Below are 12,476 nucleotides of genomic sequence, written 5' to 3'. Positions count from 1 at the left end.
GCATTTCCTTACAGTTCTCTGCTGCCAATGACTGGAACAATTGGAAATGTTCCAATGACTGGAAAAAAAAGAAAAAAAAAAAATCACTGAAGCTGGAGACTCATATCTCCCTCACTAGCTTTAAGCACCAGCTGTCAGAGCAGCTCACAGATCACTGTACCTGTACATAGCCCATCTGTAAATAGCCCATCCAACTACCTCATCCCCATACTGTTATTTTTTTCTTCTCCTTTGCACCCCAGTATCTCTAGTTGCACATTCATCTTCTGCACATCTATGACTCGTGTGGGTATATTGCTAAATTGTAATTATTTTGTCACTATGCATACAGACACTGTACATACAGTCAATAACACAATAGAAAAAAGTGTATGTTTGTTTATTCCATGTGTAACTCTGTTGTTGTTTGTGTCACACTGCTTTGCTTTATTTTGACCAGGTCACAGATGTAAATGAGAACTTGCTCTCAACTGGCATACAAGGTTAAATAAAGGTGAAAAAAAATACATCCTCTGGGGCCAAGCTTCCTGCCATCCAGGACCTCTATACCAGGTGCTGTCAGAGGAAGGCCCTAAAAACTGTCAAAGACTCCAGCCGCCCTAGTCATAGACTGTTCTCTCTGCTACTCCATGGCAAGTGGTACTGGAGCGCCAAGTCGAGGTTCAAAAGGCTTCTTAACAGCTTCTACCCCCAAGCCATAAGACTACTGAACAGCTAATCAAAGGGCTACCCAGACCCCTCTTTTACGCTGCTGCTACTCTCTGTTTATTATCTATGCATAGTCACTTTAACTCTACCTACATGTACATATTACCTCAATTACCTCAACTGCACCCCTGCACATTGACTCTGTACCCGTACCCCCTGTATATAGCCTCCACATTGACTCTGTACCTTAATACCCTGTATATAGCCTCCACGTTTACTCTGTACCGGCACCCCCTGTATATAGCCTCCACATTGACTCTGTACCGTAATACCCTGTATATAGCCTCCACGTTGACTCTGTACCATAATACCCTGTATATAGCCTCCACGTTGACTCTGTACCATAATACCCTGTATATAGCCTTCCCTTGACTCTGTACAGTAATACCCTGTATATAGCCTCCACGTTGACTCTGTACCGGTACCCCCTGTATATAGCCTCCATGTTGACTCTGTACCGTAACACCCTGTATATAGCCTCCAGATTGACTCTGTACCGTAATACCCTGTATATAGCCTCCACGTTGACTCTGTACCATAATACCCTGTATATAGCCTCCCCTTGACTCTGTACCGTAATACCCTGTATATAGCCTCCACGTTGACTCTGTACTGTAATACCCTGTACATAGCCTCCACGTTGACTCTGTACAGTAATACCCTGTATATAGCCTCCACATTGACTCTGTACTGTAATACCCTGTATATAGCCTCCACGTTGACTCTATACCGGTACCCCCTGTATATCGCCTCCACTTGACTCTGTACCGTAATACCCTGTATATAGCCTCCACTTTGACTCTGTACTGTAATACCCTGTATATAGCCTCCACGTTGACTCTGTACAGTAATACCCTGTATATAGCCTCCACATTGACTCTGTACCGTAATACCCTGTATATAGCCTCCACGTTGACTCTGTACCGGTACCCCCTGTATATAGCCTCCACGTTGACTCTGTACCGTAACACCCTGTATATAGCCTCCAGATTGACTCTGTACCTTAATACCCTGTATATAGCCTCCACGTTGACTCTGTACCATAATACCCTGTATATAGCCTCCCCTTGACTCTGTACCGTAATACCCTGTATATAGCCTCCACGTTGACTCTATACCGGTACCCCCTGTATATCGCCTCCACTTGACTCTGTACCGTAATACCCTGTATATAGCCTCCACGTTGACTCTGTACCGTAATACCCTGTATATAGCCTCCACGTTGACTCTGTACCGTAATACCCTGTATATAGCCTCCACGTTGACTCTGTACCGTAATACCCTGTATATAGTCTCCCCTTGACTCTGTACCGTAATACCCTGTATATAGCCTCCACGTTGACTCTGTACCGTAATACCCTGTATATAGCCTCCCCTTGACTCTGTACCGTAATACCCTGTATATAGCCTCCACGTTGACTCTGTACCGTAATACCCTGTATATAGCCTCCCCTTGACTCTGTACCGTAATACCCTGTATATAGCCTCCACGTTGACTCTGTACCGTAATACCCTGTATATAGCCTCCCCTTGACTCTGTACCGTAATACTCTGTATATAGCCTCCACATTGACTCTGTACCGTAATACCCTGTATATAGCCTCCCATTGACTCTGTACCGTAATACCCTGTATATAGCCTCCACTTTGACTCTGTACCATAATACCCTGTATATAGCCTCCCCTTGACTCTGTACCGTAATACCCTGTATATAGCCTCCACATTGACTCTGTACCGTAATACCCTGTATATAGCCTCCCATTGACTCTGTACCGTAATACCCTGTATATAGCCTCCACATTGACTCTGTACCGTAATACCCTGTATATAGCCTCCACATTGACTCTGTACCGTAACACCCTGTATATAGCCTCCCCTTGACTCTGTACCGTAATACCCTGTATATAGCCTCCACATTGACTCTGTACCGTAATACCCTGTATATAGCCTCCACGTTGACTCTGTACCGTAATACCCTGTATATAGCCTCCCCTTGACTCTGTACCGTAATACCCTGTATATAGCCTCCCCTTGACTCTGTACCGTAATACCCTGTATATAGCCTCCCCTTGACTCTGTACCGTAATACCCTGTATATAGCCTCCACATTGACTCTGTACCGTAATACCCTGTATATAGCCTCCCCTTGACTCTGTACCGTAATACCCTGTATATAGCCTCCACATTGACTCTGTACCGTAACACCCTGTATATAGCCTCCACATTGAGACTGTACCGTAATACCCTGTATATAGCCTCCCCTTGACTCTGTACCGTAATACCCTGTATATAGCCTCCACGTTGACTCTGTACCGTAATACCCTGTATATAGCCTCCACATTGACTCTGTACCGTAATACCCTGTATATAGCCTCCACATTGACTCTGTACCGTAATACCCTGTATATAGCCTCCCCTTGACTCTGTACCGTAATACCCTGTATATAGCCTCCACATTGACTCTGTACCGTAATACCCTGTATATAGCCTCCCCTTGACTCTGTACCGTAATACCCTGTATATAGCCTCCCCTTGACTCTGTACCGTAATACCCTGTATATAGCCTCCCCTTGACTCTGTACCGTAATACCCTGTATATAGCCTCCACATTGACTCTGTACCGTAATACCCTGTATATAGCCTCCCCTTGACTCTGTACCGTAATACCCTGTATATAGCCTCCACATTGACTCTGTACCGTAATACCCTGTATATAGCCTCCACATTGACTCTGTACCGTAATACCCTGTATATAGCCTCCACATTGACTCTGTACCGTAATACCCTGTATATAGCCTCCACATTGACTCTGTACCGTAATACCCTGTATATAGCCTCCACATTGACTCTGTACCGTAACACCCTGTATATAGCCTCCACATTGACTCTGTACCGTAACACCCTGTATATAGCCTCCACATTGACTCTGTACCGTAATACCCTGTATATAGCCTCCACATTGACTCTGTACCGTAATACCCTGTATATAGCCTCCACATTGACTCTGTACCGTAATACCCTGTATATAGCCTCCACATTGACTCTGTACCGTAACACCCTGTATATAGCCTCCACATTGACTCTGTACCGTAACACCCTGTATATAGCCTCCACATTGACTCTGTACCGTAATACCCTGTATATAGCCTCCACGTTGACTCTGTACCGTAATACCCTGTATATAGCCTCCACATTGACTCTGTACCGTAATACCCTGTATATAGCCTCCACGTTGACTCTGTACCGTAATACCCTGTATATAGACTAGCTTGTTATTTTACTGCTGCAGTTTCATTATATAACTTTTTTTTTTTTTTTTTACTTATGTATTTTATTTAACACTTTTATTTTAATTTGATCTTAACTTCTTAATTAAAGCATTGTTGGTTAAGGGCTTGTAAGTAAGCATTTAACTATAAGGTCATGTGACACATAACATTTGATTTGAGTTCAACTTTAATTGTTGTTGAAGTAAAAATCACCTCCATGAAACATGCCGATATTCAACAGGGACTGACAGAATGGTGGAGCCATTGGCAGCAATAGCTGTCTGCAACAGAGACACACAATTCATTCACTACATTGGCCAGAGACAATATTCACCACATTGATCATAGACAATATTCACTACATTTGTTAAGGAGGAAAGTGACATATTTACTGAGATGAATAGCTACTAATGGTGGACAGTGAATTCCACCCACCGTTAGAGAGTCCCCCAAAGCTGCTATAACTTTGATATCTGCAGCTTTCACCAACTCCACTGGAATCAAAGGACAGCAGCATTAACAACACAAAGACTGTTTGGCTGCAGTGCTCGGAAACAACTTTGGCCGGTGTGTTTTTCTCTCAGTTTAATTAAGGACAGCGTTTTGTGATTTGACTCACCCGAGGTTGAGAAGGAGAGGACAGGACAGGAGGAGAGGAGAGACTCACCTGAGGTGGGAACCGTGGGAGAGGGGCTCATGTCTGGGCAGTGAAAGACAGGGTGTATTGTGGTCGCAGGGAACTCCTGGACACCAAGACAATAATAAACATGTCTGATGAACTAGCTGATGTAGCTACGGCGATGTTTGTGGAGGATGGGTGAATCTACAGTACCTTTAGATTCTCCTTCACTTCATTTTGAGGCTGGTTGAACTCCTGCCACCTTTCGTTGCCTTGGAGAGAAATTATTAGAAAGTAAACATACATACGTACATACTGATGTGCAATTTTGTATGGAGTGCATGTAACATTCTATGGAGGCTTTGAATAATGTGATGCTCTGTCATTTCAGGAACTTAAAGTATTGATAAATATAACGGTCTCTCTGGAAAACAACCTGTACTTACTATGAACACAAAAGCAGGCTAGTATACAGGCTGAAAACAGGGCTGTAGCAATCATGATCTGTTCCCTCCCTGGACAGTGTTTTAAATGAGCAGTTATCTGGAATCATTGACTTTGAGTGCACCTTCTCACAGCTGTATAAATACTAATAATGTGGCAAAGTCTGCCTTGCAGTCATTATTGTAGAAAGTAGCGATATGATGTTCTCAACTATATCTGATTACATAATGGTGGAAGGCACTTAAGAAATAAATGAATACCATGTAGTGAAATGCATAGATCAGACTGCTTTCAAGAGGCATGGTTACTCAATATGATTCATTTCATTTCCCCATTTGTAAACTTCTGGCCCAAACCAGAAAATGATTTCATATTTTTATCATGATTTGAGGTATTTTTAACCGGGAAAGTCAGTTAAGAACAAATTCCTATTTTAAATGATTGCCGAGGGACAGTGGGGTTAACTGCCTTGTTCAAATCAAATCAAATTTTATTTGTCACATACACATGGTTAGCAGATGTTAATGCGAGTGTAGCGAAATGCTTGTGCTTCTAGTTCCGACAATGCAGTAATAACCAACAAGTAATCTAACTAACAATTCCAAAACTACTGTCTTATACACACAAGTGTAAGGGGATAAAGAATATGTACATAAAGATATATGAATGAGTGATGGTACAGAGCGGCATAGGCAAGATACAGTAGATGGTATCGAGTACAGTATATACATATGAGATGAGTATGTAAACAAAGTGGCATAGTTAAAGTGGCTAGTGATACATGTATTACATAAAGATGCAGTAGATGATAGAGTACAGTATATACGTATACATATGCGATGAATAATGTAGGGAATGTAAACATTATATTAGGTAGCATTGTTTAAAGTGGCTAGTGATATATTTTACATAATTTCCCATCAATTCCCATTATTAAAGTGGCTGGAGTTGAGTCAGTGTGTTGGCAGCAGCCACTCAATGTTAGTGGTGGCTGTAACAGTCTGATGGCCTTGAGATAGAAGCTGTTTTTCAGTCTCTCGGTCCCAGCTTTGATGCAACTGTACTGACCTCGCCTTCTGGATGATAGCGGGGTGAATAGGCAGTGGCTCGGGTGGTTGTTGTCCTTGATGATCTTTATGGCCTTCCTGTAACATCGGGTGGTGTAGGTGTCCTGGAGGGCAGGTAGTTTGCCCCTGGTGATGCGTTGTGCATACCTCACTACCCTCTGGAGAGCCTTGCGGTTGTGGGCGGAGCAGTTGCCGTACCAGGCGGTGATACAGCCCGCCAGGATGCTCTCGATTGTGCATCTGTAGAAGTTTGTGAGTGCTTTTTGTGACAAGCCAAATTTCTTCAGCCTCCTGAGGTTGAAGAGGTGCTGTTGCGCCTTCTTCACGATGCTGTCTGTGTGGGTGGACCAATTCAGTTTGTCTGTGATGTGTATGCCGAGGAACTTAAAACTTGCTCAGAGGCAGAATGACATATTTTTACCTTGTCAGCTCGGGGATTCGATCTTGCAACATTCCGGTTACTAGGCCAACACTAACCACTAGGCTACCTGTCGCCCCCAATGACCCAGGTGCAGACAGTGTTGAAGAAACTTACGTTTATTCTTTAAACAGGGGCAGGCAAACGACAGGTCAAGGCAAACGACAGGTCAAGGCAGGCAGGGGTCAATAATCCAGATAGGGTGTAAGGCACCGGAACAGCAGGCGGGCTCAGGGTCAGGGTCAGGCTCAGGTCAGGGTCAGGCAGAGGTCAATAATCCAGAGAGGGTGTAAGGCACCGGAACAGCAGGCGGGCTCAGGGTCAAGGTTAGGTCAGGGTCAGGTAGAGGTCAATAATCCAGAGAGGGTGTAAGGCACCGGAACAGCAGGCGGGCTCAGGGTCAGGGTCAGATCAGGGTCAGGCAGAGGTCAATAATCCAGAGAGGGTGTAAGGCACCGGAACAGCAGGCGGGCTCAGGGTCAGGGTCAGGGTCAGGTCAGGCAGAGGTCGGTAATCCAGAGAGGGTGTAAGGCACCGGAATAGCAGGTGAGCTCAGGGTCAGGTTCAGGTCAGGCAGAGCTCGGTAATCCAGAGAGGGTGTAAATCACCGGAACAGCATGCTGGGTCAGGTCAGGCAGGAATGGTCAAAACCAGGAAACAGGGACTATAGCAAAGACAGGTGCAAGGGAAACAACTGGAAGGTTTGAACGACCAAAACAAACTGTCACAGACAGACAGAAAACACAGGTATAAGTACCCAGGGGATAATGGGGAAGATGGCCGACACCTGGAGGGGGGTGGAAACAAGCACAAGGACAGGTGAAACAGATCAGGGCGAGACAGTTATTTTCAATTGGGTGACGTCATGGGATGAGGTCATAGTTATTTCCTGGGGAAGGAAAATAAATGGAACTCAGTACGTTCTGCCGTAAAAATATATATATATAACACTAAATGGGGATAGAAACTTACAAAATGCAGAAATGGACAGAAGAGGAAATACAAGGAGCGTTTTCCACCTGTTAAATTGCAAGTATTTATATTTCGCTGTAGTTTGCTAACGAACCTTGGACTATGGGCATGCTTGTTATCCGATTTGCTTGCTGAAGGCAAAGCACAACTTTCGATTTCTTACATACTCATAATTTTATTATTTGATGTGCTTGCTGAATGCAAAGCATAACTCTAGATTTTGTATATACTCATTATTATTTGATTTCTTTACCCTGCTCTAGTTTAAACGATTTAAGCTATGAACACGAAACCAGTTTCCAAATGTCCAGACTGCCCCAACTCGTATTGCTTGAATATCATATACTCCCAATGCATTTCAATGGCAAACAAAGGCTCATAGACATAAAAAAAAGCTCACAGGCTTCAACATCAGGTTTATTACACTGCCAGTGACAAGTCTCCTTATTTATTAGGGAAACAGTGGTTAGTAATGTACATAACTGGGGAGCCACGCGATGCTGCGAAGCAAGGTGGTTCTTCGAATGGAGCCTTCTGATAAAACCCTCCCAATTTACTCAATAGAATAGTACATTTAGTATAATTGTTTGAGGGGAAATGTACTTTTATTTACTTCAACATAGCACAATCACTGGAGCAATCGCTGGAGCAGCGCTTATCAAGGCTAGCTCTGTTGCTAGCACTTCAACAAGCATGACTTTGAAAGGGCAGAACATAGAACCCAGGAGGAAATGGGTAGAGTCAGCACCATTCTTGAATCTCTTGAATCGGATGTTTCTCAGGTCAAACAATCTCAGATGGATATGCAAGAAGATGTATCTGTCATATCACAGAGGCTAGATGAGGCAGAGCAGCTAATCGAGACAGGCGCCTCAATTTAAGACTTTTAGGGGTCAAGGTTTGGAGGATTGCAAGCCGAGGGATTGCGGGAGACTAATTATCTCGGAGGCTCTGGGGGTGGATCTGGATGAATCTCAGGTTCAACGAGTCCACTGTTCCCTAGCACCAATACCACATGAGAATCAGCCGCCTAGATCGATCATCATCTCAGGGATCTGGAGAGAGAGAGAGTACTAGTCGCTGTAAAGGGAATGTATCGGGAGAAGAGAGAGTACTGGCCACTGTAAAGGGAATGTATCGGGAGAAGAGAGAGTACTGGTCGCTGTAAAGGGAATGTATCGGGAGAAGAGAGAGTACTGGTCACTGTGAAGGGAATGTATCGGGAGAAGAGAGAGTACTGGTCACCGTGAAGGGAATATATCGGGAGAAGAGAGAGTACTGTTCACTGTGAAGGGAATGTATCGGGAGAAGAGAGAGTGCTGGTCGCTGTGAAGGGAATGTATCGGGAGAAGAGAGAGTACTGGTCGCTGTAAAGGGAATGTATCGGGGAGAAGAGAGAGGTGACCTGGAAGGGCTGCAAGCTATCATGCAATGCAAATTAATTACTTAAAAATCATACAATGTGATTTTCTGGATTTTCTGGATTTACAATGTGATTTCCCGTCTCTCACAGTTGAAGTGTACCTATGATAAAAATTACAGACCTCTACATGCTTTGTAAGTATGAAAACCTGCAAAATCGGCAGTGTATCAAATACTTGTTCTCCCCACTGTATGTTGATGTGGGACGCCGTCCTCAAACAATCTCATGGCATGCTTTTGCTGTAAAGCCTATTGTAAATCAGACAATGCCGTTCGATGAACAAGAATGTAAACTTTTAACCGATATAAGACACTTGTATGTACCTAAATGTTTAATATCCATCATTTTTATGATTATTTACTTGAATTGCATGCCCTCCAATTTCACCGGAAGTTGTCAAAAGGTGTCCCGCTGGCGGGAAGTCTAGACCTAAGTTAACCAGGTTAAAGATGGTATACTTGATAAAACTAGTCATTCTAAAACTGTACCAAGGGATAGAGCAGCGACACACCTATTAATGAGGGATCTGGGTCAGGTAGATATATGGAGGCCTGTCAATCCTAGAGAGAAGGAACATATGTTTTATTCACACAACCATACATCTCATTCCAGGATAGATGACTTCCTAATTTACAAGAGTATGACAAAAGAGGTGATAGATAGTAAAATAGGGGTTATTGATTTGACTGACCACACAACAGTGTGATTATGTATAGTAGTTGAGGTTGATATGGCTAAGGAAAGCATTAGATGGAGGATGAATGCATCCTTATTTCAAGACAAAACATTTCACGTTTCACCTCAATGACGACGGCAAGTTTTTTTTTTAAACAAACATTGGTTCCACTGACAAATTGAGTACAGTATGGGAGGACTAAAGCTTATGTTAGGGGCAAAATAATAGCACAGACCAGTAGAAAGAAAAGGAAAGATAGAGAGAGTTGAAAAACTAGAGTCTCAAATTAAAGAGCTGGAAAAAGAGTTATCCAAGAAAAATGCTGAGTCACTGTTGAAACAAGTCTGTGATCTGAGGGTTCAATTACAAGAGATCTATAACAAAAATACTGAATATGCAATGTTTCGGCTGAGGACAAACTGACAAAGTGGCGAATTCTTTTTGTAAATTATTGGCTAGACAATTGAAACAAAAAGACACCAGTTTCGTAATACCTACTTTCAAAAATGGAAGTGGGAGGTAATGACTTGGTACAAAAGATATTAACAATGTGTTTTGTGACTTTCATTCAGCTCTTTATAAGTCTGAATGTTAATGAGACCCAACATACCTTAAAGGAACATTTTGACATTCGCCATATGGTTAGTGAGAAAGTCCATATTGCAAATGTACGGTCCCTTACCAGACGTCCGAAAACGTTTGTAAAATTTGCGGACAGCTTCAGGCCGTGCGGCAGGGCCGGATCTACCGGGAAGTCAACAAACGAACTTTCTCGGACATTCGGTTTCCGTTTTATAAAATAATCTAATTTTGGTCATTTTTCCTCTGTCCCGATAAATCCCACAAGAGGGCGAATGGAATCATATTGCAAATGTACAAAACATCATGAATCACGACGTGGCCTTAACTCCAAAACAGAAAAGACTTTGAAGACGAAACTTGGTGAGCATAGGTTTGGCATAATGGGCAGTTGGCCCCGAACAAGATGGCGTCTAGGCCTCAACGGTTTTTGAGTTATGACCATTTTTCTAGGATTAAAGGTCCAAAATGAAAATAGAGCAATAATTTTTCCACTTCACGTCAAAGTCAAGGAGCCTCCGGTGTCAATAAAAAAAGAACCATCCATTTATCTATCGTCATTTAAGAGAAATCGTACAGTGTCAAATTGGTGATGTTCAAAAATAGGTGTTTTTAAAAAGAAAAGTTACAGATCCAGTTGCAGCGTGTTCATACGAATCTTTTTAAAGTGTGCTTCGGAGCTCTGTGAGATTTCTGTGATTTTCTGTGATTTTCTGAAATAACACACACTCACTAAACCCTCCGTAAATAAGTCAGTTCTTAACATAAAGACTTAAAACTCAAAATTCTATATTTGTCTACCCCAAGGAGGATATGTGTTCACTTTCAGCTTCCTGTGTAAACCGGAAGCGCCTTAAAATGGTGTCATAAGTGCTGTTTCCAAGGGTTAAAAAGGTCAGATCTTTTCAAAACTTCAGATGTGTGATTAGGCAAACCCCATGAACTGTAAGTCAGTCATTTCTCCCAACAGATGTCAAAGAAAAGCTCTCTCTCTCTCACACACACACACACACACACACACACACACACACACACACACACACACACACACACACACACACACACACACACACACACACACACACACACACACACACACACACACACACACACACACACACACACACACACACACACACACAGCAAGGTTGGAGTGACAAAGTGCGGTGCTTAAAGACACACAGAGCCTGCAATGGCATTTCCATAATCTCTAGGCCGTGCCGAGTTCAACGAGATGCCCCGCTTGACCGTAGCTCGCTCTGAGTGCAGCGACCGTGGAAAAAAGTAGGCCCAAAATGAAGCCTGGCCCTAAATGTCATTTGCTTTTGGGTGACAGTGAGAGAACCGTTAGGGTGAGAAGCACAATTCGACCTCAGGTACATTCCTGAGGTCCTCCCGATCCGTGCAAGCCTAACATTGACCATGTGGCATTAACCCTTAACAGTAAAACAGGGTTTTTTGTTCTCACAGATTACAATGACTTCTCTCCCCATAGGAATACATTGCCTGCACCCCTAAATTCAACCTGAAGCCTATGTGGGTTATGAATGCCTTATGAACCTGTCTACGAAGACAGTCCATCAGGCCACTATGAGGTCTACCTGTGTTGATTCTAAGCTTCCTGGAGCAACCGGAAGTGATTCAATTCACCCTAAAAGTGTTTTGAAACACATAACCTGTCATTATGAAAATCACTGCATTCAACCCTGTGTAGATCAGTCAATTCTTAACTTAAAAACTTAAAACTCAGGATTCTGTTAGAGTCTATCTCAATCAAGACATGTGTTTACTTATAGCTTACTGTGCCACCCGGAAGTGCCTTTAAATGCACGTGCATTTGCAATATGATTCAATAGTGAAAAAAACATCACCAAATGGACATGATGAAATCAACACAACGAGTGATGGAAAGGAGCAACTATCACTGCCCGGCCATCCTGTGTTCATCAGGCCAGTCAATTTTGCATTTCTGCAGTATTTTTGAGCATGTCAAATTCGTGATGGTAAATTGCAAAAGGACATAACATCCTGATTTAGCATTTTCAAATCTTTCATATTGCATTTGGACATTTCTTATGGCATTTGGCCAAAAAAATGTGACTTTTGACTTTAACTTTTGACTTCCTATGAAATCATATTGCAAATGGACAAAACATATGTCTTATGCACAAGTTTATATTTTATTTTTTATTTTTATGATAAAATATGACTAAAGTATGTTGATACAGTTCTTAAACGTGTGTAATTGACACAAAATTCCGAAGAATTTCAAAAAACGGTCCAGAAAGCACTTTTTTACGG

General features: G+C 42.7%; 1 protein-coding gene across 1 annotated transcript in view; it reads right to left on the bottom strand.

Moving 5' to 3' along the window:
* The window catches only part of LOC116374729 (phospholipase B1, membrane-associated-like), a 40,387-nt gene extending 35,222 nt beyond the window's left edge, over window positions 1–5,165 (bottom strand). The window contains exons 1-5 of the mRNA XM_031829413.1: window positions 5,043–5,165; window positions 4,810–4,868; window positions 4,645–4,720; window positions 4,413–4,471; window positions 4,191–4,258 (exon numbers count right to left, since the gene is read on the bottom strand). Of these exons, the coding sequence (XP_031685273.1) occupies window positions 4,191–4,258; window positions 4,413–4,471; window positions 4,645–4,720; window positions 4,810–4,868; window positions 5,043–5,097 (317 nt within the window). The 5' untranslated portion in view covers window positions 5,098–5,165. The remainder of the gene's footprint in view (window positions 1–4,190; window positions 4,259–4,412; window positions 4,472–4,644; window positions 4,721–4,809; window positions 4,869–5,042) is intronic.
* Window positions 5,166–12,476: the final 7,311 nt, after the last annotated feature.

This window comes from Oncorhynchus kisutch, linkage group LG7 (genome assembly GCF_002021735.2).
Source record: "Oncorhynchus kisutch isolate 150728-3 linkage group LG7, Okis_V2, whole genome shotgun sequence".
NCBI lineage: Eukaryota > Metazoa > Chordata > Actinopteri > Salmoniformes > Salmonidae > Oncorhynchus > Oncorhynchus kisutch.
The sequence above is the reverse complement of the archived record's forward strand: the minus strand, read 5'-3'. Positions and strand labels throughout refer to the sequence as shown.